The following is a 22,930-nucleotide window of genomic DNA, read 5'->3' as shown; positions in this document are numbered from 1 at the left end:
GCATCTTTTCCTCTCACCCACATTTTCTTACTTTTTTTTTTTTTTTTTTGGCAGAGTCTTGCCCTGTTGCCCAGGCTGGAGAGCCATTGCTCCTTGCAACCTCCGCCTCCTGAGTTCAAACTACTCTCCTGACTCAGCCTCCCAAGTAGCTGGGATTACAGGCGTGCACCACCACACCTGGCTAATTTTTGTATTTTTAGTAGAGACAGGGTTTCACCATGTTGGCCAGGCTGGTCTCGAACTCCGGCCCTCAGGTGATCTGCCCGCCTCGGCCTCCCAAAGTGCTGGGATTACAAGCATGAGCCACTGTACCCCGCCACCCACATTTTCAAAGTCACTCCAGAACAGCCCTGCTCCTGACAGCACTGGGCGGCCATCCGCTCTCCCCTTCCTCAGCCCTTCCACAGCCTCAAAGAAAACAGAATGAAGAACAGCAGGCAGGTTGATTCATAGACTTTATCGGCTTCTTCTCCACCCAGCGGTTTCTGCAATGACAACCGCGCCTGTACAATACACATGGTTCACTCTGTTAAAGCTGCAAGGCAACGGGAGGGAGCTGGGGGTCCCTGGGCAGGCATCAAGGCTAGGGGTGAGCAGCAGCCAAGACTGGGCCAGTGAGTCCCAGTGTTCGACCCAGAGGGTGGTGGCAGCTGGAGTTCCAAGGCTGTTGGAAGGGGTCAGGAGGAAGGCTGGGAAGCCAGGGGCTGCAGGGAGAGGAGAGCGCATCAGCAGTAGCAGGGAGGGGGCAGGGAGCAGGAGCGGGCCCATGGGACACTGTCAGGGCAAGAGGGCATGGGACACAGCGCCTGCCTATGTCCATAGAGGATTTTTGCTGCAGGAACAAGACAGATCACTGTATAAAAGGGTCTGTACAACATTACCTATGATACAATGTTCACATATGATACAAGGCTCTTTCCCTCTTTGAGTTTTAAAAAATAAATGTACAATTCCAGAGCTTTGGGTAAAAAATATATACACCCTCACAGCAGGAGCAGCAGCTGCTTTTGCTACTGCTGTTGCTGCCTCTTCAAAAGGGAAAGAGGTGGTGCCAAAAAGAAGGGTGAGGCTGTGCCAGGAAACCTCACCCAGTAGCTGCCAGGAGCCCCTGCACCCCTCAGGCCTTGAGGCTGGTGACGGGAGAGGGAGGGGAGCAAAGGTAATAAAAGGCCTTGCCAGAGTCCAGTGATGCCTTTACAGTCTCTGCCATCCCCCTCCCCTACTTTGGGGCTGCCTGCCCCAGGTATAGGGATCCACCCCACCCCAGCTCTATGGGGAGGACAAAGGGAGAGTCAAAGAGAGAGGGACAGAGACCATGTTGTTGGTGTCAGACACATGAGCCAGAAGGGGGATGTCAACTCCCTCCTTAGCAGTTAGAGATCCCAAAAAGCAGGAGTGTGGGCAGCAGACAACACTAGCTCCTGATACTGCTCTACCCCAGCCCACTGCAAGGCAGGGGGAGGGTCCTCTAGGCAGCTGAGGCCTGTGTTTCCCTGAGCATCTTTTACCCTCTCATCAGAGCCCATCCCTGGACCTTCCAGAGGCCTGAGTGGGGGACTTGCAAGGGCTGATGGGTAACCCCTCCCACCTGCTGCTACTCCCTGCCCTGAAAAGCAGCTTGGCTCACAAGCCTGGGCATGCAGGGCAGCACGAGGAGCTGAGCAGGGAGTGTGGGGGTGGAGAAAGCACTCCACACCATCCAGGGGCAGAGTAGACAAGGGTAGCACCAAACAGAAGGACCCTTCCCCAGCACACACAACATCCACCCTCAATTACCAGATGCACTCCTGCTCCCTAAAAGGAGACACACACACACACACACACACACACACACACACACACACACACACACGGCAACATAATATTCCTGGGGGTCCCAGCCCTGACCAGGAAGACGCTGGACAGGTGGTGGAGAAGAAGGCTGCCAATCTCTCCCACAATCCCACTCTGCAAGACAGAAGGGTGAGCAGCATTCTTTCCTGCTGGAAGAGGAAGTTGGAAGATCCCCAGAACAGATCTCAATGGGAGGGGATAGAGGAAGGAGCTTTCTGCCTCCTTTCTCAGAGGGGACAGGAACCAGCAAAGTGTAGTTTTGGCTTGAAGGAGCAATGGGGAGAGGACTTCAGCAGGATGAACAGACTTATGGGTCCAGGGGTAAATCCATCGACCTCTTTCCTGTGGGGCAGGAAGTTGCTCCACGGGAAAGATGTCAGATGTTGGTTGAGACATCGTGCAAAGTGCTTGAGTGCCAGGTGCCCAAGGATCTGGCGGGTCTGACTGGAGCCACCACTCTCACTGACTGTTCGCCTCCAGCTTGTAGGAGAGCTCGAAGAGGAGGTTCTGGTTGTCGATGACCTGAAACTGGCGCACGTAGGCCTTGGTCTGCAGGTGATGGGGGGATGCCTCCATGTCCAGGCCTAGTGGGTAAAGAGGGAGAGGCAGTGAGGTTCCCAGCCTCCCTTCTTCCTCTACACACACACCGGGCAGAGGATCAGGCTGTGGACTGAGACAGATGTTGGGCAGGAAGGCCTCTGCAGAGGCAAGGAGAGAATGGGGAACTAGCAAGTGTATGGTTTTGCACATCTGGACAGGGAGTTCTCCCCTGAACCCTCCCGTTCGTCAAAGCTCTACCTGTACTGCTCTCAGTACCCTGGGTACTCACAAAGGGGCCGGCTCCGGTATTTGCGGATTGTCCTCACTTTTTCGGCCACTGAATGCTGGGAGATGACAAGGAATGAGCCCTGAAAGGGGCACAGAAAGAGTCTCCCCCTCTTATGCTCCCCCTCCGCCATTCTCCAACTCTGCTTTACTCCCTCCAGTCTCCAATTCTGGAGGGTCTCTGAGGGACCAAAGGAGTGGGTGTAACAGAGTGCCATGTGAGGGGGAGGTGGAGTTGCCCCCAAGCTGCCTGTCAGCTCTGCCACCTGTGGGTGGGTTGCCACAGTGATGCCACCAGGGAGACAGTCAAGAGTCTGTTAGGCAAGCTGGGCACTTGGAGGAAGGCTGCTATTTTTGGGAGGTGATGAGAGAGGGAGAGGATGCAAGCCCCCCACTTGTGGGACTAGGGGTTTGCAGTGCCACTCACTCACCAGCTTCTCAATGTTCACCAAACCATCTACAAGGGTCTTACTCCCTTCGTGCAGGAAAGTCAGGTCTAGGAGATGTGGAGAGAATCCAATGTGAGGAAAGGATAAGAGAGGAGGTCCAAAGGGGCCACTGTACCCGAGGACCCCGCTCTTCTCCAGAGCCCACTCCATCTGGGGTGGGGGGCTCCTCTCCAGGTGGGTACTCAGGGCTGAGTCAAGAGGGGGCTGGAAGTCAGAAGTGGGGTATAGGAGAAGGGAAACATGGGTGGAAGCGGCACAGCTTGGGAGTAACTCTCTCACCTTTGAGGATCAGAGGCACGAAGGGAATCACTGGGGGCTTCATTTTGGAGATGACTTCTCGGTAGCTTTTGTGGTTCCTGCAGGGGTCCTAGTATTCCACAGGAGAGAGATCAAGGGACAGACTGGCCAATGTATCCCAAAGATGTCCTCAGCTTCCTCCCTCACCCCCTGCCCTGTATACATTCCTGATCAGATAGGAGTGCTGGGGGCTTTCTAATTGTGTGGTGGGGAGGGGCCTGACTACTCCCACTTTCCTTCAAGAAAAACAGGGGCACAATCCTTCCACCCTCCCCCTCCAGCATGGTAAGGAGGGTGGGGGTCCCACACACTAAACACCTTGAAAGAAAAGCTTGAGGAAGGGGGTTTATGGGAACAGAGGGTTTCTGGGCTCTAAGTCCAAGAGCAGAAGAAAGAGCCAAACCCACTCACCGTCAGGTTCTCAAATTTGCGGAACAAGTTCTTGAATTTCCCTGGCAGCTTCTGCAGAGTTTGAAGCAAGGAGAAGGGATATCAGAGTGGAGCTCCTTGGGTTACATGGGAGCCTCGGATTAATTCTCCCTGTTGGAGGGCAAAAGGGCCTGCATGGCTTGAAGCGGGCTGGGAAGCTGGTGGGTGGGGAAATGAAGTCAGGCCTTGGCGAAGTCTAGGGGATTGAAACAGCCCAGAGGAATTCATTATTCTGGGGAAGGCCAGGTCTCTCTTATGCAGGTGCTTTGTACAAAGATGCCCCCACTGAGTGTGGATGAAAATCAGCCCAACTCCCACAGCCAAGTCTGCGACCTGACCTGGCCAAGGGCTGCCTGCCGCGACTCAGGCGGGTTCCTGGCTTTTCACTAATTTGCACAAAGACGGTCCATTAGCCAAGCTGTGCGCCCTGGGGTTGCGTATGCCAGAAGAGGGCGCTTCCCTCCAACTGGCACAAAGACTCCCTCCAGGCCGGCGGCCGTCCCGGGAGGACACACTTCGGGGAGTCCGGGATGCCCAGATCCCAGGTAGGAACGGGAGGGGTCTCATCACCTCCCAGGTGAGTCGAAGGCGGCTGACAGCTGCGTTGTCCAGCCCCATGACCACGGCATAGAAAGACAGCAGGTCCTGGTTCTGCTTGCAGCTGCGGGGGTGGGAGGCGGGGTCAGGGGCGGGCGGCGGCGCGGGCCTCGGGCCTCGGGCCCCCCATCCCGCCGACGGCCGCACTCACAGGGCTGCGATCTTGATGAACTTCTTGAGCAGCTGCGCGCGCTTGCCCGGGGCCTCGCAGAGCAGCACTTCTGTGGCCACCCAGTGCGTGACCTCGCTGCAGCGCTGCAACAGCAGCTCCAAGTTGGCCGTCTCCCGGCGGCCGCGCTCCCCGTGGAACACGTAGTCCACGAACTCCAGCTGCACCCACGGCAGCGGAGGGGCGGCCAGGGCGCCGGGGGAGTGAGGGGAGTGGGTGGGAAGATGGCAGTGCAAGGCGATGAGGAGCGAAGGCAGGAGGGCGGGGGCGGAAGGGGTGGAAAATAGAAAAATAGAAAGGATAGGAGGCGGCAAAGATGCGGAAAAAGAAAACAACCAGCATTAATAATATTTCACCAGCTACTGAGCACTTACTAGGTGCCAGGCATTCGCTCACGGCTGACATCCTCAGGACAACCATCTGCTAGGCATTATTGTCTCTGCTTTATTTTATTTCTTTAATAGTGAATATTTTAAAAATACAAATCCTGGGTCAGGTTCTATGTAAATAGCACTTGGGCCCTGAGCCACTCTGCTCTGGGGTCTCTCTCTTTGCGATTTTTTTCAGATGGGGGAACAAAGAGAGGTTACGGCCATGTGTTGCCCAAGGGCTTGCTGCAAGTGAGCCTTGGAACCAGGACGTTGTGCTGCGAACACCGCCTCCCAGTGGCACAATTCTCCCTCCAGCCCCCCAGCATAGCGCCAGCCTCGGTCCCCACCTCGTGCACACATCGGAACAGCTCCCAGTGGAAGGCAGTTAGGTGGTTGGCAACGTCCTCAGGCTCCACTCGGTGGATCTCTGTGTCTCCAGGGGAGACCTGGATCTCCTCGGGGAGGGGCACCTGGTGGCAGGCAGGGGCATAGGGGCTGGGCTCCTGGTGGCAGGGTGAGGGATTGCTCACAGCCCCCCTCAGCCCTCCATTCCAGTCAAGGCCTTGGGAAGTTCTTACCAGAGCCTCATAGCTGTCCCGAGTACAGGCAAACAGGTGGCTGTTGATGCCCAGTGTGGTGAAAACACAGTCCTCAGTGGGCTGAAGAAGGACCTTCTCTGCAGGAGAAAGAGCTGCTCATCCTCAGCCCCTGCCGCCTGCACCCTCACACACCCCACACTGGCACTGTCCTATCCAAAAACTCCTCACCCCACACTGACACATTCTAGACTAATGGAACTCATATTATCACCAGTTTATGCCATATTTATCTGGAATTTGTCAAATGATGATTTCTTTTGTATCTATAACTTTTTTGTACTCCCTTTCTTTCACAGCTTTTCTCTTACTCTGTTGTCCTTGTGACACTGGGAAAGCTGAAATTTTTTCCTTTTGTAGAGGAAAACAAAGCTTCAGCGACATTGCTGGCTTTCTGCCTTCCCACTCATCCTGTGTCTTTAGCCTGAGAAATGTGGCATCCTTACATACACAGGGAGGTTAAAGGATCAGAATACAATCCATAGGTGAGTGAGGGGCAGCACCCAGATCAGAACCTGAGTCCTAGACTAGTGCCTCCCAAACTTTTTTTTTTTTTTTTTTTTTTTTTTTTTTGAGACGGAGTTTCGCTCTTGTTGCCCAGACTGGAGCTCAGTGCTGTGATCTCGGCTCACTGCAACCTCTGCCTCCACAGTTCAAGTGATTCTCCTGCCTCAGCCTCCCAAGTAGCTGGGATTACAGGTGCACACCACCATGCCCAGCTAGTGCCTCCCAAACTTTAGTAAGCATAGGAGTCCCCTGGGGGGTCTTGTTCAAATGCTGATTTGAACAAGACCAGCAGGTCTGGGGTGGGGTCTCAGATGCTGCATCTCTTTTAGAGACACAGTCTTGTTATGTTGCCCAGGATACAGCGCAGTGCCTATTCACAGGTGCAATCATAATGTACTACCTTGGATTCCTGGGCTCAAGCAATCCTCCTGCCTCAGCCTCCTGAGTAGCTGGGACTGCAGGTTTGCACCACTGCACCCAGCAAGATGCTGCATCCTAACAAGTTCCCAGGCGATGCACATGAGGCTTGTCCCGGGACCATACTTTGAGTAGCAAGGGTCTAGAATTCAGTCTCTACCCCTCCCCCAGGGCCCTGAGCTTGTGAGTTTCTCCTCTCGGAGCATCAGCCCAGTTCTTCCTGACCCTCACCTCCCGAGGAGGCCACAGCTACCAGGATGAGGGAATCCTCACGCCCCGCGGGCTCCTCTGAATATTGAAGTTTCTCCGTCACAGAGCCCAGAATGTCCTGCACAGATGCTGAAAGGCGGCTGCGTATGGTCACATAAGAGTGGTCAGGCATGTATACACGGCAGAAGACTGGACGGAAACAGGAAAATGGCTTTCAACAGAGGGCAGAGTGGCAGCAGCTGGCACAGTCTCCTCCAGGGTGCCTCTGTTCCCCACCAGAGGCTGGCCTCTGAAGAAGGTCCTGTGAAAGGGGCTGGTTCTACCACCCAGAGAGATGCCACTGAGGGTGCTCAAGACCCAGAGACATGTCCCCCTGAGCCACTCAGGACACCCTGCCCCTCCTAATGCCCACACTCACTCTCATCAGAGCCCCGGAAGGCCACCCGGGTCTGCAGACAGGAGTCTATCCGGCGGAAGTGGCGGAAGAGTGGCTTCACCTGCTTGCTGGGTGGCTGGTTCTCCTCTGGAATCCTGGCATGGACACAGCTGGGCATCAGCACGCCCTGCCAGGCATATGGACAACCAACACCAAGCAGGCAACATCAAGCAAGAATATCAGAATTGGGTCAAGGATGCACCAGCACCAGTTTCAGAAGGTGGTTAAGGGGGTCAGAAGAGAGGACAATGAGTAGTATGGGATAATTATCCAAGTAACCCTAATCAAATGCCACCTCTCCCATGAATTCTTCTCTGGTCCACCCTACCCATCAGGAAGGTCACTTTCTTGTCTCAACTACTATAGAACATTGGGATAATGTTTATGTTCACCTCTTATCTCTTCTATGAGATTGAGAGCTCTCAAGGACTGGGATTTGGTTCTTACTGAATATTTTTTCATCCTCCAGGGCCTAGCACGCTGCTTGGCACATGGTAGGTGGTAAGTCAGCAGCTGTTTGCTGAATTTTGCTGAAAAGAACTTCACAGTCTGGGAAGGAGATAGACAGGCATACAGCTACTTCTAATACCAGGCAGGAGGTGTTGATAATATTACAAAGGTATCAGGAGAGTTATGCTGGTGTGGGGGAAGAAGAAAGCTATTCCTAAAAGGAAGATCTGGGAAGTTTTCATTGAGAAGATGGCATTTGACCTGGGCCTTGGAGGAAAGCAGGAAGAGAAGGAGGCAGAGGCCAGGTGCAGTGGCTCATGCCTGTAATCCCAGCACTTTGGGAAGCCGAGGTGGGCAGATCACTTGAGGCCAGGAGTTCAAGACCAGCCTGGCCAACATGGTGAAACCCCGTCTCTACTAAAAATACAAAAATTAGCCAGGCTGGGCCGGGCGCGGTGGCTTACGCCTGTAATCCCAGTACTTTGGGAGGCTGAGGCAGGCGGATCACGAGGCCAGGAGATCGAGACCATCCTGGCTAACACAGTGAAACCCCGTCTCTACTAAAAATACAAAAAATTAGCCGGGCAAGGTGGCGGGTGCCTGTAGTCCCAGCTACTCGGGAGGCTGAGGCAGGAGAATGGCGTGAACCCTGGGGGGCGGAGCCTGCAGTGAGCCGAGATCTCGCCACTGAACTCCAGCCTGGGTGACAGCGAGACTCCGTCTCAAAAAAAAATAAAAATAAAAATAAAAAAATAAAATAAAATTAGCCAGGCTTGGTGGCGTACACCTGTAATCCCAGCTACTCGGAAGGCTGAGGCAGGAGAATCGCTTGAACCCGGGAGGGGTAGGTTGCAGTGAGTCGAGATTACACCATTGCACTCCAGCCTGGCAACAGAGCAAGACTCCATCTCAAAAAAAAAAAAAAAGGCCAGGTGCGGTGGCTCATGCCTGTAATCCCAGCACTTTGGGAGGCCGAGGCGGGCGGATCACGAGGTCAGGAGATCTAGACCGTCCTGGCTAACACGGTGAAACCCCGTCTCTACTAAAAAAATAAATAAAAAATTAGCCGGGCGTGGTGGCAGGCGCCTGTAGTCCCAGCTACTCAGGAGGCTGAGGCAGGAGAATGGTGTGAACCCGGGAGGCGAAGCTTGCAGTGAGCCGAGATCACGCCACTGCACGCCAGCCTGGGCGACAAAGCCAGGCTCCACCTCAAAAAAAAAGAAGAGGGTGGGAGGAGGGCATTCTGGGGTGGACAATATAACCGACCATGGGAAGTTGGAGAGTGCAGGAGTTGAGGTGTCATGGATGGAGGGGATGTAGGAGATGAGATGGGAAGGAACAGCAGAAGGCAGAAAGGGAAGCATATTGAATGCTGGGATGTTTCACTTTCTCTTGGAAGCATGGGGAGCAGGGATGCCTTTGGAACAGGAGCATGAAAGATCTCTCTAGTGTCAGCACAGAGAAGGGAGAGAAGGATGCTAGACCACAAGCTGAGGCCTCCCTAAGGGTTGTGGTTGTGGGGACAAGAGAAGAGAGAAACTAAAAAGGCAGAATGGATTGATGGATGGATGGATGCAGTGGTGTCCTGAAGCTTGTTCACACTGGCTCACAGGAGCATATTGTTAAGTTCTGGGGAATTTTACCAACTGTTTTTTAAAGAGCCATTAAAATATAAATAAACAAATATATCTCCATATATAAATATATATGTTTTATAAACTTATAGTCAGGCCAGGTGTGGTGGCTTACGCCTAGAATCCCCAACACTTTGGGAGGCTGAGGTGGGAGGATCGCTGCAGCCCAGCCTGGACAACATAATGAAACCCTGTCTCTATTAAAAAATAATAATACAAATTAATAAATAATACATAAAATTTATAATCAAATAAGTTATTACAAAAAAAGCAGTTTCCTTCCTGTTTTCACTACTTTTTTTTTTTTTTTGAGACGGAGTCTTGCTCTGTCGCCAGGCTGGCATGCAGTGCCGCAATCTCGGCTCACTGTAACCTCCACCTCCTGGGTTCAAGCAATTCTCCTGCCTCAGCCTCCCGAGTAGCTGGGATTACAGGTGTGCACCACCACGCCCAGCTAATTTTTGTATTTTTAGTACAGACAGGGTTTCACCATGTTGGCCAGGATAGTCTCGATCTCTTGACCTCGTAATCTGCCTGCCTCAGCCTCCCAAAGTGCTGGGATTACAGGCGTGAGCCACCACACCCAGCCCACCTCTTTTTTTTTTTTTTTTTCTTGAGACGGAGTCCACTCTGTCACCCAGACTGGAGTGCAGTGATGCAATCTTGGCTCACTGCAACCTCTGCCTCCTGGATTCAAGACATTCTCCTGCCTCAGCCTCTTGAGTAGCTGGGATTACAGGCATGTGCCACCATGCCTGGCTAATTTTTGTATTTTTACAAAATACAAAAGTAGAGATGGGATTTCGCCATGTTGGTCAGGCTGGTCTCGAACTCCTGACCTCATGATCTGCCTCTCATGATCTGCCTGCCTGAGCCTCCCAAAGTGCTGGGATTACAGGTGTGAGCCACCGCACCCGGCCTTTTTTTTTTTTTTTTAGAGACGGAGTGTCACTCTGTCACCCAGGCTGGAGTGCAGTAAGGTGATCCCAGCTCACTGCAACCTCCATCTCCTGGGTTCAAGCAATTCTCCTGCCTCAGCCTCCTGAGTAGCTGGGACTACAGGCACACACCACCACCCCCAGCTAATTTTTCCTTTTTTTTTTTTTTTGAGACAGAATTTCACTCTGTCGCCCAGGCTGGAGTGCAGTGGCATGATCTCAGCTCACTGCAACCTCCACCTCCTGGATTCAAGCAATTCTTCTGCCTCAGCCTCCCAAGTAGCTGGGACTACAGGCGTGTACTACCACGCCCAGCTAATTTTTGTATTTTTAGTAGAGATAGGGTTTCACCATATTGGCCAGGCTACTCTCAAACTCCTGACCTCATGATCTGCCTGCCTCGGCACACAGCCATATTGTTTTTTTTTTTTTTTTTTTTTTTTGGAGTGGAGACAGGGTTTCACCAGGTTGGCCAGGCTGGTCTTGAACTCCTGACCTTAAGTGCTCCACCCGTCTTGGCCTCCCAAAGTGCTGGGATTACAGGCATGAGCCACCTTGCCCAGCCATTTTACTACCTTTTACTACATCTACTGTATGGTGGAGATACTACATAACAGCCTGTGCTGCATGTCTCTTCCCAACTCCTCCTTCAGTGTTGTCACGTTGGTAGCTTGAAATCAGCCATGGTGACAGAGTTTACACTGTAGGAATCAGCAAAAGCTACAAATCAGAGCTCTTTCTCCTGCAGCACTGGTTGTTAAATATTTACCAGTACACCACTGGATTATCAGACAAATGAATGGGAGAATGGACAAAAAAGTGACTGGAGACAGTGCTTTGTGCCACCCTCCAGTGAGAGAAAAGAGCTGAAATAAAACCATATTGGAAGCCAGACACAGTGGCTCACACCTGTAATCCCAGCACTTTGGGAGGCTGAGGCGGGCAGATCATTTGAGGCCAGGAGTTCAAGACCAGCCTGGCCAACGTGGTGGAACCCATCTCTACTAAAAGTACAAAAATTAGCTGGGCATGGTGCACCCCTGTAATCCCAGCTACTCAGGAGGCTGAGGCATGAGAATCACTTGAACCCAAGAGGTGGAGGTTGCTGTGAGCCGAGATTGCACCACTGCTCTCCAGCCTGGGCGACAAAGTGAGACTCTGTCTCAAAACAAACAAACAAGCAAATCTATATTGGAGCCAATAGGCCAGAGGCAGCCCCTGTAGCAGAGGAACGCAGGGGACCTCTTTCCTGTTCCCGCCCCTGCCCCACTCCCCCTCACTTTAGTTCCACCGTCTCCACCAGCTGGTGCAGCCTCAGAGTGTCCTCTCGGAGGCCCTGGTAAAGGGACTCGTCCTTCATAATTAGCAGGTATAGATCCTGGAGAGAGGAGGACAAAGAAGGTGAAGGAAGGGGTCTCATTCCAAAGGCTACTCTCCGCAGGGGCCGGGCAAGGTCTCCATACCTTTCAGCACAGGAGAGCCATATAAGCTAAGGCCCCCTGGCATCTCTTCCTTCCAGGTACCCAGCATGAGAAGTATGGCTCCTTCACAGGGGCCCCCTTCCAGAGCTAATAGCCTGTTTACCCACCTTCTCTTCCCCCAGGCCCACCTTGATGATGTGGCCGGCCCCCTCTTCCTCTTGAAGCAGCCCCTGGTAGGTGTCCAAGAAATGGAGAAGCATGGCTAGACAGGCCTGCTTCCGGCCCAGCCCTTCAGGACCCTCCATGCCTCCTGCCCGAACAAAGCTGACCTTTAAGTTAAGAAAAATCCCTAGGCAAGCAGACCCGAGGAATTGAGAAGAAAGATGGGAGGCTAGGCTGGGCGCAGTGGCTCACGCCTATAATCCCAGCAGTTTGGGAGGCTGAGGTGGACGGATCACCTGAGGTCAGGAGTTCGAGACCAGTCTAGCCAACATGGTGAAACCACGACTCTACTAAAAATACAAAAATTAGACAGGCATGGTGGTGTGCACCTGTAATCCCAGCTACTCTGGAGGCTGAGGCACAAGAATCGTTTGAACCCGGGAGGCAGAGGTTGCAGTGAGCCAAGGTCGCACCATTGCACTCCAGGCTGGGCGACAGAGGATGACTCTGTCTCAAAAAAAAAAAAAAAAAAAAGGAAAAAAAAAAAAGGCCAGGCGCGGTGGCTCACACCTGTAATCCCAGCACTTTGCAAGGCTGAGGCAGGTGGATCACTTAAGGTCAGGAGTTTGAGACTATCCTGGTCAACATGGTGAAACCTCATCTCTACTAAAAATACAAAAAATTAGCCGGGAGTGGTGGCGTACGCCTGTAATCCCAGCTACTCAAGAGGCTGAGGCAAGAGAATCGCTTGAACCCCGGAGGCGGAGGTTGCAGTGAGCCAAGGTCACGCCATTGCACTCCAGCCTGGGCAATAAGAGCAAAACTCCATCTCAAAAAAAAAGAAAAGAAAAGAAAGATGGGAGGCTAAATTGCCCCCAAATATTCTCTAGATTTGGGGCCAGAGAGAAAGGAGTTTCGGTGGTCCTGGAGCCAAGACCTCCTCATGCCCCAGCCCAGGCTTTTGCTTAGGGTAGGTAGCGACGACCACTTGACCACATCCAGCTCCTGCAGGTTAGACAGGTTAGATTTTCACTTGAGGATACCCTGCCCAGACCCATCCAACCTCTGACCAGCCCAGGGCCTGGAGCTCACAGTGTGCCTAATAAACGCCAATGGTGTTTACCACAAACCTGACTATACCTCACTGGAAGGCCTGATGTTTCTAAGACAGCTTGTTACTTTATTTATTTATTTATTTATTTATTTATTTGAGAGGGAGTCTTGCTCTGTTGCCCAGGCTGGAATGCAAAGGCATGATCTCAGCTCACTGCAACCTCTGCCTCCTGGGTTCAAGCGATTCTCCTGCCTCAGGCTCCCAAGTAGCTGAGATTACATGTGCCTGCCACCGAACCCAGCTAATTTTCTGTATTTTAGTAGAGACAGAGTTTCACCTTGTTGGCCAGGCTGATCTCGAACTCCTGCCCTCAAGTGATCCACCCGCGCCAGCCTCCCAAAGTGCTGGGATTAAAGGCATGAGCCACCGTGCCTGGCCGGGAGCCTGTAACATTCTACTCAGTGGACTGACATTTACAATTAGGTCCTAAAATAACTCTGTGAGAGGCCCATGCTTACATGAGACCCTATGAATAGCCCATCCAGTGGCTTCTCTCTAGCAGACCCTACTGAAGCACAATCATGGCCTGATGTTTACATCAGACCCCATCATAACTCACTGGGTAACCAGATGTTTTAGAGCAATAATTCAGTGGGGATAGAGGTGTCCTTAGTAGAATAATAACACCTTGTCTGGGTGCAGTGGCTCACGCCTGTAATCCCAGCACTCTGGGAGGCCAAGGCAGGCGAATCACTTGAGGTCAGGAGTTCGAGACCAGCCTGGGCAACATGGTGAAACTCCATCTCCACCAAAAAATACAAAAAGTAGCCAGGTGTGGTGGTGTGCACCTGTAGTCCTCAGCTACGGGGGAGGCTGAGGCAGGAGAATTGCTTGAACCCAGGAGGCAGAGGCTGCAGTGAACCGAGGTCGCACCACTGTACTCCAGCCTGGGTGACAGAGCAAGACTCCATCTCAAAATAAATAAATAAATAACACCTTTCATGTGTACAGGGCTCTGCAGCCTCCAAAGCACTCCCACATGTGCTATCAGACTGATCTTCATAGCAGCTAATAGATAGGCAGGGCAGGTGCTATTTACCTCCATTTTACAGAAAAGGAAACTGAGTCCCCATGAGGTTAGGTAATCTGCCCAAGTCACACAGCTGGTGAGTAGAAAAGCTGGGACTGAAACCCAGGTATGTTTTCTTTTCTTATTTTTTTGAGATGGAGTCTCACTCTGTCGCTCAGGCTGGAGTGTAGTGACACAATCTTGGCTCACTGCAACCTTCACCTCCTGGGTTCAAGCGATTCTCCTGCCTCAGCCTCCCAAGTAGCTGGGATTACAGGTGCGTGGCACCATGCTTGGCTAATTTTTTCTATTTTTAGTAGAGATAGGGTTTCACCATGTTGGCCTGGCTGGTCTTGATCTCCTGACCTCAGGTGATCTGCCCGCCTCAGCCTCCCAAAGTGCTGGGATTACAGGCGTAAGCCACCGCGCCCGGCCCCAGGTATGTTTCCTAGGGGAGAGTTTAGGCTCTGAGATTGCATGTGGGACGGAGGGAGTGGCTCCCTTCTGACCTCTCCTGTTATAAACTCCACAAAAGGATATTACTGGTGTAGCTCCTGCAGAAATTTCTCCGTCGGGAGGAAGAGAGAATGGGTAAGGACAATGTCATCCAGCAGGAGATCTGTAAAGATCAGTGGGCACCACAGATGTCAGGTGGACACTTCCAGAACGAAACTGGAAATGCAGTGCCTCCCTCTCTTGCCCCTGAGGGCAAGTTCTCTTTAGCCAGGCTGGAGCCCCAGCCACCTGCCCTGTCATGCTCTGCACATGCGCACACACACATGTGTAAAGGTTCTGGGCAGCCGCTGCGGGGGTGGGTTTGGCAGCTGCCAAGGCAGCTGAAGGGAAGGGGGGGGCGTGCCTTTGATGGCCATGTGCACTTCTCTTCAGCGTATGTGGGAAGTTGGTCAGATAACACACCAATCTTGAGTTCTGCCTGAAAAAAGTAGTAGCCCACAGAAGAGTCTCCAGACAAAGAGTATTTCCAAACACAGAGATTAGCATCAGTGGGGAGTGTGTGTGTGTGTGTGTGTGTGTGTGTGTGTGTGTGTGTGTGTGTGTGAATGTGTGTGTGTGTGTGCGCGTGTATCCCTCTTCCCCTCCCCATTCCCCACCTAACAGCTTTGAGTTCTAACTAGGCAGGTGGGAACCAGCCTGATTAAAAGGGAGATGGAGAGACTGCCATCGCTTTGATCCCAGAACCTTTAAATAGAAATCCTGTGTCCTTTAGTTGCCCAGAGACAGAAGAGTTAATGATGGAATGGTGAAGGGGAGTGGCTCCTCTCACCACCCCTTTCTCCTCCACACCCCCGTCTGGGCCTGGCTCAGCCAGTCAGCCGGGTACAAGGTCGCCCTGACTTGCAGCCAGCCCTGGGGTGGGGCAGGGCCACCTGGCACACACAGACAGACAAGGTGCAGGGAGGGAGCCAGGTGTCCTCACCAGGACAGGTTAGGGCCAGGTCCCCAGGCACTGTCCCAGGACAAAACCAAGGCTTCTGACTGCCCTTCATTCACTATCTCCTGTGGTCAGTTCTAGCCATGAAGGCGGAGGAGGAAAACCAACACGAGGTAATTGACTTCAAGGATTTCATTTCGCAAATGTGAAACTGAGGCCCAGAGTTGGGAGGGACTTGCCTGGAGCTGGAATAAGAACCCAGAATCCTGAGTCTTTGTCCTTTTCTCAATATGCCTGAGGCAAGCAGAGTGTTAGGGTAAAACCTAGTGGTCAGAGGGGGCTGCTTGGATGCTGGAAAGGCTTTGGTAGGTTCAGAGTAACTTCTGTAAGTTCTCTCCTCCCACACACCCTGGGAGGAGACCAGGATGACTTGAGAACATTGGTTTTATTGGAGAACATCAGAGTGGCAGGTTAAGCTGATTCTCATTCACCTGGGATTGGTTTGGAATTTCCCAAACTAGTTACTTTGGGGATCCAGGCTGCCAGATAACATGGGTGACATTTCAGGAGTCTTACCCCAGGGGAGAATGAGCAGAGCGTGTGGCACCAGGACCCTGTAAAAGGGGAAAGACAGCTTCTCCCTTTTCCTCCCTGCCCAGCTACCCTGCTGTGTTCTTACAATGCGTCAGAGAGCCCCCAGCTGTGACTCCCAGCTTCAGGGATGGGGGTGAGAAAATGAGAGGCCTGACATCCTTCATAGACTTTATCTCACAGGATTCCTAAGCTGGAGCAAAGGAAGAGTAAGATGGGGCAGAGTGGGGGAGATGCTGATATGGGGGCCACAGTTGGGCATCTGTCTTTTCCAAAGCAGGCTCTGGGCCAATGTACAGCCTCCCTAGGGAATGTGTCATAGAGACACAGGGTGTGTGGTGTAGGAGGGAAGTTATGGTTAGGAGAGCTGTGTGTGTCTGATATTTTTCTAATTAAATCCAAAAAGTGTCAGCTCCCCAGGGCAACTACAGCCTGTGCCAAAGGAGAGGACCCAGGTCGTGAGAAGGATCTAGGAGAGTGGAGCCCCCCTCCACACATCTAGGTTGGGGTTCCCTGCCGAGGGCTGAGAGCAAGTGTGAAAGCCCTCAGCATTAGGGCCTCAGCCGGGGCTCCCAAACCTCAGACCTTCCTGGGCTTAGTGTAATGCCTAGAGCTAGACCTAAAGAACCCTTGGTCTTCTACCTCAGCACTAACCAGCCATTTGGGGCCTTGGTTTCCTCAAAGGCCCCTTAGTAGGGGTGCTGAAAGGGAGTGGTGAAATAGTATCATCATTTAGTGAATAAGCTTCTCAGGGTGTGGTGATTGTTTTAAAGAGGCCGTGTGCCAGGTCCGGTGGCTCACGCCTGTAATCCCAGCACTTTGGGAGGCCGGCGGCAGGGGGGGTGGGGGTGGGGGCAGGGGCGCAGATCACGAGGTCAGGAGTTCAAGACCAGCCTGGCCAAGTTGGTGAAACCCCGTCTCTACTAAAACTACAAAAATTAGCCAGGCCGGTGGCTCACACCTGTAATCCCAGCACTTTGGGAGGCCAAGGCAGGTGGATCACGAGGTCAGGAGTTCAAGACCATCCTGGCTAACACAGTGAAACCCCCGTCTCTACTAAAAATACAAAAATTAGCCAGGCGTGGTGGCACGCGCCTGTAGTCCCAGCTACACGGGAGGCTGAGACAGGAGAATCGCTTGAACCTAGGCGGTGGAGGTTGCAGTGAGCTGACATCGCGCCACTGCACTCCAGCCTGGGTGACAGTGAGACTACGTCTCCAGAAAAAAAAAAAAAAAAAAAAAAAAAAAAGCTGTGTGCTGAGGCCTGCCACGGAAGGGTGGAAGCTGGAGGTGCTTGGACACCCTGGATGCTGCAGGGTCATGATGCCGGCCAAGCCACCTCTCCCCTCCCGGACACCTTCTGAGTCTACCTCAAGGAGAATACTATCCCCCGCCACCAAACTGCTAAGGACAACGCATCCCTTTGCTGATGCCTAAAAGGCAGCTTGGCACCTGTTCCTGTCTGGCCACTGCCTCCCTGGGTGGGCTAGCCTGCGCTGTGCAGGCCACTGAACAGTCAGGGACCCCAGGGTTTTCAGGGCTCAAGCACCTCTGGCGGGTGGCATGGCTGCGCTGGGCAGCTTCCATTTTAATGTGTCAGGCCCTAATTTGGGGCCACAGGAGGAGGTATTCAACATCAGGGACCCATGGGAGTCAGTGGCTCCAATGCCCAGGGGAAAGGAAGGGTGGTTGAAGGAGAGTAAGAGGCTCAGCTGCTTCTCCAGACCGGGGTGAGGCTGCTGTAGGGAGGAAGGTGGGTACTGCTCTCCTCTTCCGCGGGAGGGTCTGTACCTCCGCTAGGCCCCTAGCCGGGTTCCGCGGACCACTCAACCCTGTAACCAGGCCCCGGCACGGCGCCACCCCCACGCTCCAAGGGCAAGGAAGAGGAGCCGGGGCCAGCCCCTGCTCTGGGTGTTCGAGCCCACCGGCTCCTTACCTGAGGCGGCGCTGTCCCTGGTGGCCCCTCCAGCAAGCCGCTCCAGAACCCGGTTCAGAAGATGCTCCGGCCGCTCGGGGGCGCCCAGAGGGGCCCAGGGCGGCGAAGTCAAGGGCTCGCCCGGGGACAGCTCGTCAGATGAGTAGGAGGAAGGGGAGCGCAGGGGCCCCCCTCCCCCGAGCGGCCCGGGCCCCGGCACCTCCTCCAGCTGCAGCCAGCAGGGCCCCCCGCTGCCCGGCTCCTCCGCGACCCCCGCCGGCTCTCCTTCCTCCTCAAGGGGCGGCTCCAGCCCCAGCTCGGCGGGGGGCTCCCGGAGGAAAGCGGGGAGAAGCAGGCGAGACACGCTCTGACGCCGCTGCAATGACCGCTGTCCTCCGGCTGGACCGCCGCCCCCGCCAGGTCCCCCACCCCCTCCAGGCCCACCGCAGCTCCCCGGACCCCCGCCGGAACCTCCCGCCACCGTTCGGCCCGCCAGCTGCGACGTCTGCTTCTTCAGAAATTTCTCCAGCGGCTTCATGCCCCCCCCCGCCCCTCTGCTAGGGGGAGCCGGGGGACCCAGGTGTCCCAGGCGCGGGCGGGGGGGGCGGCGAAGACACGATGCTTAGAGCTGGAGGAGCAGAGTAGAGGGCCGTGCCAGGCGCCGGACTGGGGGCCAGAGGTGCCGAGCCTCGCTGGCCAGAGTCCAGTGGCCAGTAGCCGGGGGAGGTGCCAGAGGGAAGGAGTGCCCGCTCTCAGCAACCCCCCATGCCGGCTGCAGCCGGCACGCGGCCCAAAGAGTGGGCAGGCTGCGGGGCCGGTGCGCCCGGCTCTGCGCTGCGGCGGCAGAGGCAGCGGGCGGAGCGCAAGGCTGAGAAGACGCGGCGGCGGCGGCGGCTGCGCTCCTGGCCGTGAAGAGGGGGAAGGTGGCAGAGCCGAGACCGCGCCCCCTCCTCCAGTCCCCGCCCAGTCCCCGCCCCTGCCTTTCCTTGGCCCGCCCCGGCGCCGCACTCGCGCGCTGGGGTTGACCGCGAGGGAAACAGTAAGGGACTTGGGTTCTGAGCAGAAGAAATTAAGGGCAAAGGTAAGGCAGAGATTTACCAATGGGGAAGGATTCCTGGCTCAAGGGATAACCGGGCCTCAGCATCATTTCAAAAAGTCAGGACAGGTCTGTGGCCTGGACACCTTCACTCACCTACCTGTGTACCCAAGTCAGGCCTACAGATTGCTGAACCCAAGAGTGTGCACCTTTCCCATACTCACAGAAATATGTGGAGTTTATCTTCCTTCTGTGAGAAGGGCTGGAAAGGCCTCTTGGGTGAATTAGCATTGCCACTGGAGGCGGTGCCCATCTGTCCTCTCTGGTAGGGCACAATAGGTGGTGTGGGCCTGGTCTGTGGGCAGGTACTGGCAGGCAGGTAGGAGCCAGGCAAGGAGCAGCAGGTTGTGGCAGGTCTAGCTGGGGTGAGGAGGGGATAATAGGCAGTGGGGAGGAGACCAGGAGCACAAGGGCACCTGAGCCCAGCTGGCAGCAGAAGGAAGTAGGGCCATGGAGACAGGTGACAAGCCCCAGAACTGCCAACTATCATCAAGCACAGAGCCCAAGTGTACATAGCCATGGAGTGGGAAAAGTGGTGCCAATTAGCACTCCAAGTAATCCTTACTCTTGATGCCCACACCAGGAGCATTCTGTCCTTAAGGATATGCTGCCCCAGAAGGAGGAGGGGGTGGGGGGGGCAGCGTAAAGCCATGCTAAGTGTGAGAACATCCAGGTTAGACTTACAAGGTGTGGGAGTGGCAGCAGGTTCTGGATGGGTTGAGGCTCTCTGGACAATGCCCCACCCCTGTTTACCGAGCACCAACCAGGCAGAGACAGGAATGCTAATGGCTGGGAGTGGTAGTAAAACTGAACAGGGTGTGTACGACATACGTATCAATGTATGTGCATATCTGTTCCCATGTGTGCTAGAGCATGTGTTCACAAAAATAAAGCTTTGCACACCCATCTGTTTGTGGATTTGGAAACAGTAAAAAGAAGACAGTGCACAATTTTGGCTAAGAAGCTGTATTAGAGGTCTGAGTATCAGCTTCCTGTGCTCCCCTTATTGGACACTCCAATATCCCCGGGCTTGAAAGGGGAAAGTGGCTGGAATGGGTTGGAGCTCCCCAGGTAGCATTTTATGAACTGAATAGGAAGAGGGAAGGGCTTCTCTCCTAGCACATGCCACAGTTACCAGATTAAGCCAGTTGCCTTGGTAACCTTCTCTCTGGGCAGGATTTGGGAATTGTTGGTTAGGAAGGGCGAATTGGGGAGTGTGAAGGGTGTAGGGGGTTGAAAATAAAACAGACTGAGAGACTTCTGGAAGCTAGAAGCTTGGGACACAGGACCCCAGTACTCCCCCAAATGCTCAAGGATATCAGACAGAGACTAAATTCAACATTTTGAATTAGTGGGGAGAGCCAGCATCAAGTCATGGTCCTCCTGGAATGGCAGTGGTTTTCACCCTGACTACACACTGGAATCACAGGGAAGCTTCTCAGAAATACTGATGCCGGCTGGGCTCGGTGGCTCACGCCTGTAATCTCAACACTTTGGGAAGCCAAGGCGGGCAGATCACTTGAGGTCATGAGTTCAAGACCAGCCTGACCAACATGGTGAAACCCCATTTCTACTAAAAATACAAAAAAAATTAGCTGGGCATGGTGGCACACACCTGTAATCCTAGCTACTCTGGAGGCTGAGGTAGAAGGATTGCTTGAACCTGGGAGGTGAAGGTTGCAGTGAGCCATTATCATACCACTGCACTCCAGCCTGGGTGAGAGACTCCATATTAAAAAAAAAAAATACTGGCCAGGTGCAACAGCTCACGCCTATAATCCCGGTACTTTGGGAGGCCGAGAAGGGTGCATCACGAGGTCAGGAGTTCGAGACCAGTCTGGCCAACATAGTGAAACCCTGTCTCTACTAAAAATACAAACATTTGCTGGGCATGGTGGCTGGTGCCTATAATCCCAGCTACTCAGGAGGCTGAAGCAGGAGATTCGCTTGAACCCGGGAGGTGGAGGCTGCAGTGAGCCGAGATCGTGCCACTGCACTCCAGCCTGGGCAACATGAGCAAGACTCTGTCTCAAAAAAAGAAAACAAAAAAAAATACTGATGCCTAGGCCATATCTCAGACCAATTAAATCAGATTTCTGAACCAGAGCGAAGGCTTATGGTATTTTTTTAAAAAGCTCCTCACATGACACAAATGGCCAGGATTGAAAATCACTGCCCTAGAGGGACAGTCAACCTAAGTGGGCTGCAGATGCTGGGAGCTGACTTTGGAATTCCAAGTCTTTGGTGCTCCAAGTTGCCTACAAGGTAGCAGGCCTGTGTGCTGACCCTGAAGGGGAAGAGAGTTGGCAAGGCATTTGCACCCGCTTATGGAAGAAATAAAGAGGAAGGCAGGGTGGTATGAATAACAACTATGAGATGGGGGCGAAAAAGCTTTGAGGGCCCAGCCCATGGGCTTCTACAAGGGGACTGGGCAGGGCCACCTAAGGCTATCTGTCTGCTGCTTACACACCCTCTTCTTTCTGCCCACCCAGACGCAGGCTGGAAGGATAGAGAGAACCTGGGGGCTTTGCTGAGCTTGAGCTTCTTCTTGCAGAGGTGGTTACCAGGGAAACAGAGAGAGCAATAGGGTCTAACTGAAGGACTAGGGAAGCAAGAGGCAAGGGTAAAGGGGAAACATCCAACACTCAAACCTCCTGCCAGTAACCCACCCCCAAGGCTGGATGGCATTTTTTCATGACCCTGGGAGATCAGGCCTACAGTCACCCATCACACTGTGGGGAAGAGAAGCAAACTGACATGATTTAAAGAGGAATTAGGGGCCCAGCACGGTGGCTCATGCCTGTAATCCCAGCACTTTGGGAGGCCGAGCTGAGCCAATCACCTGAGGCCAGGAATTTGAGACCAGCCTGGCCAACATGGTGAAACCCCATCTCTACTAAAAATACAGAAAAAAAGTAGCCGGGCGTGGCGGCGGGTGCCTGTAATCCCAGCTACTTGGGAGGCTGAGGCAGGAGAATCGCTTGAACCCGGAAGGTGGAGGTTGTGGTGAGCCGAGATCGTGCCACTGCACTCCAGCCTGGGCGACAGAGCAAGACTCAGTCCAAAAAAAAAAAAAAGGAATTAGGGACGGGGTCAGAAAAGTCACAGTCCTCTGGCTGTGGCACCAGCACCAAGATATGGGGGAAGTCCCATCTGTCTTTATAAGATGTACAATAGTTGGGCACAGCAGCTCAAGCCTGTAATCCCAGCACTTTGGGAAGCCCAGACAGGGGGATCACTTGAGCCCAGGAATTCAGTGACCCTGTCTCTACAGAAATAAATTAGCTAGGTGTGGTGGTGCATGCTTGTGGTTTCAGCTACTCGAGAGGCTGAGGTGGGTGGACTGCTTGAGCCCAGGTGGTCAAAGCTGCAGTGGGCCATGATTGTGCCATTGCACTCCAGCCTGGGCAATAGAGCAAGACCAAAAAAAAAAAAAGATGTACTATGACATCCATGCCTCCAGTGTATGGATTTGTGAAACCCAACAAATGCTGCCAGCTCCATATGAAAATTGCTCTCCCATACCAGAGATAGCTTCTGTAGTAAACTTCCATCCCACCCAGGACCTGGAGGAAAAAGTCACTTCAAAGGCAGGAACTGCCCTCTAAGCATCAAAGGCCAAGTGGACTAGGTAAACTGAATTATGACCCACAGTTGATTTGTTTTTTTGAAATCACGTGTCCAGGCAGGTTATGTTATCTGTTCATTTCACTTTGGGATATTAGTGTTGCAAAATATTTGTTATAAGAAAGGAACATTGGGGCTGGGTGCAGTGGCTTGCACATGTAATCCCAGCACTCTAGGAGGCTAAGGCAGAAGGATCACTTGAACCTAGGCATTCCAGATCAGCCTGGGTAACACAGCGAGACCTCATCTCTACTAAAAACAAACCAAAAAAATTAGCTGGGCATGGTGGTGTGGGCCTGTAGTCACAGCTATTTGGGAAGCTGTGGCAGGATTGCTTGAACCTAGGAGCTCCAAGTTGCAGCGACCTATGATTGTGCCACTGCATTCCAGCCTGGGTGACGGGCAAGACCCTGTCTCAGGAAAAAAAAAAAAAAAAAAAAAAAA

At 53.4% G+C, this 22,930-nt stretch overlaps 1 protein-coding gene across 2 annotated transcripts; it reads right to left on the bottom strand.

The window, feature by feature from the left end:
* Positions 1-442: 442 nt before the first annotated feature.
* On the bottom strand, positions 443-19,442 carry RAPGEFL1 (Rap guanine nucleotide exchange factor like 1). 2 transcript variants are annotated; one of them, XM_058445594.1, is made up of 15 exons: positions 19,024-19,442; positions 14,405-14,483; positions 11,768-11,903; positions 11,439-11,536; positions 7,119-7,231; positions 6,722-6,889; positions 5,549-5,646; positions 5,318-5,440; positions 4,582-4,760; positions 4,404-4,494; positions 3,816-3,866; positions 3,387-3,474; positions 3,090-3,154; positions 2,663-2,717; positions 443-2,417 (listed from the first exon to the last, which is right to left on the bottom strand). In XM_058445594.1, exons 1-15 carry the CDS (start codon positions 19,088-19,090, stop codon positions 2,293-2,295), a joined length of 1,536 nt encoding a protein of 511 aa, XP_058301577.1. In that variant the 5' UTR covers positions 19,091-19,442; the 3' UTR covers positions 443-2,292. The 2 variants fall into 2 exon arrangements, with proteins under 2 accessions (XP_058301577.1, XP_032019425.1); XM_032163534.2 differs by lacking the exon at positions 19,024-19,442 and adding an exon at positions 17,785-18,725.
* Positions 19,443-22,930: the final 3,488 nt, after the last annotated feature.

This window comes from Hylobates moloch, unplaced genomic scaffold, assembly GCF_009828535.3.
Source record: "Hylobates moloch isolate HMO894 unplaced genomic scaffold, HMol_V3 SCAFFOLD_10, whole genome shotgun sequence".
Taxonomy (NCBI): domain Eukaryota; kingdom Metazoa; phylum Chordata; class Mammalia; order Primates; family Hylobatidae; genus Hylobates; species Hylobates moloch.
The sequence above is the reverse complement of the archived record's forward strand: the minus strand, read 5'-3'. Positions and strand labels throughout refer to the sequence as shown.

Coding starts and splice junctions, on each gene's coding strand:
- RAPGEFL1 (XM_032163534.2), bottom strand. CDS start 18,301: ATGAAGCCGCTGGAGAAATTTCTGAAGAAGCAGACGTCGCAGCTGGCG. Junction 6,890..7,118: donor CTTCCGGGGCTCTGATGAGA/GTGAGTGTGGGC, acceptor GTTTCCGTCCAG/TCTTCTGCCGTGTATACATG. Junction 3,155..3,386: donor CGTGCCTCTGATCCTCAAAG/GTGAGAGAGTTA, acceptor CACATCTCCTAG/ACCTGACTTTCCTGCACGAA.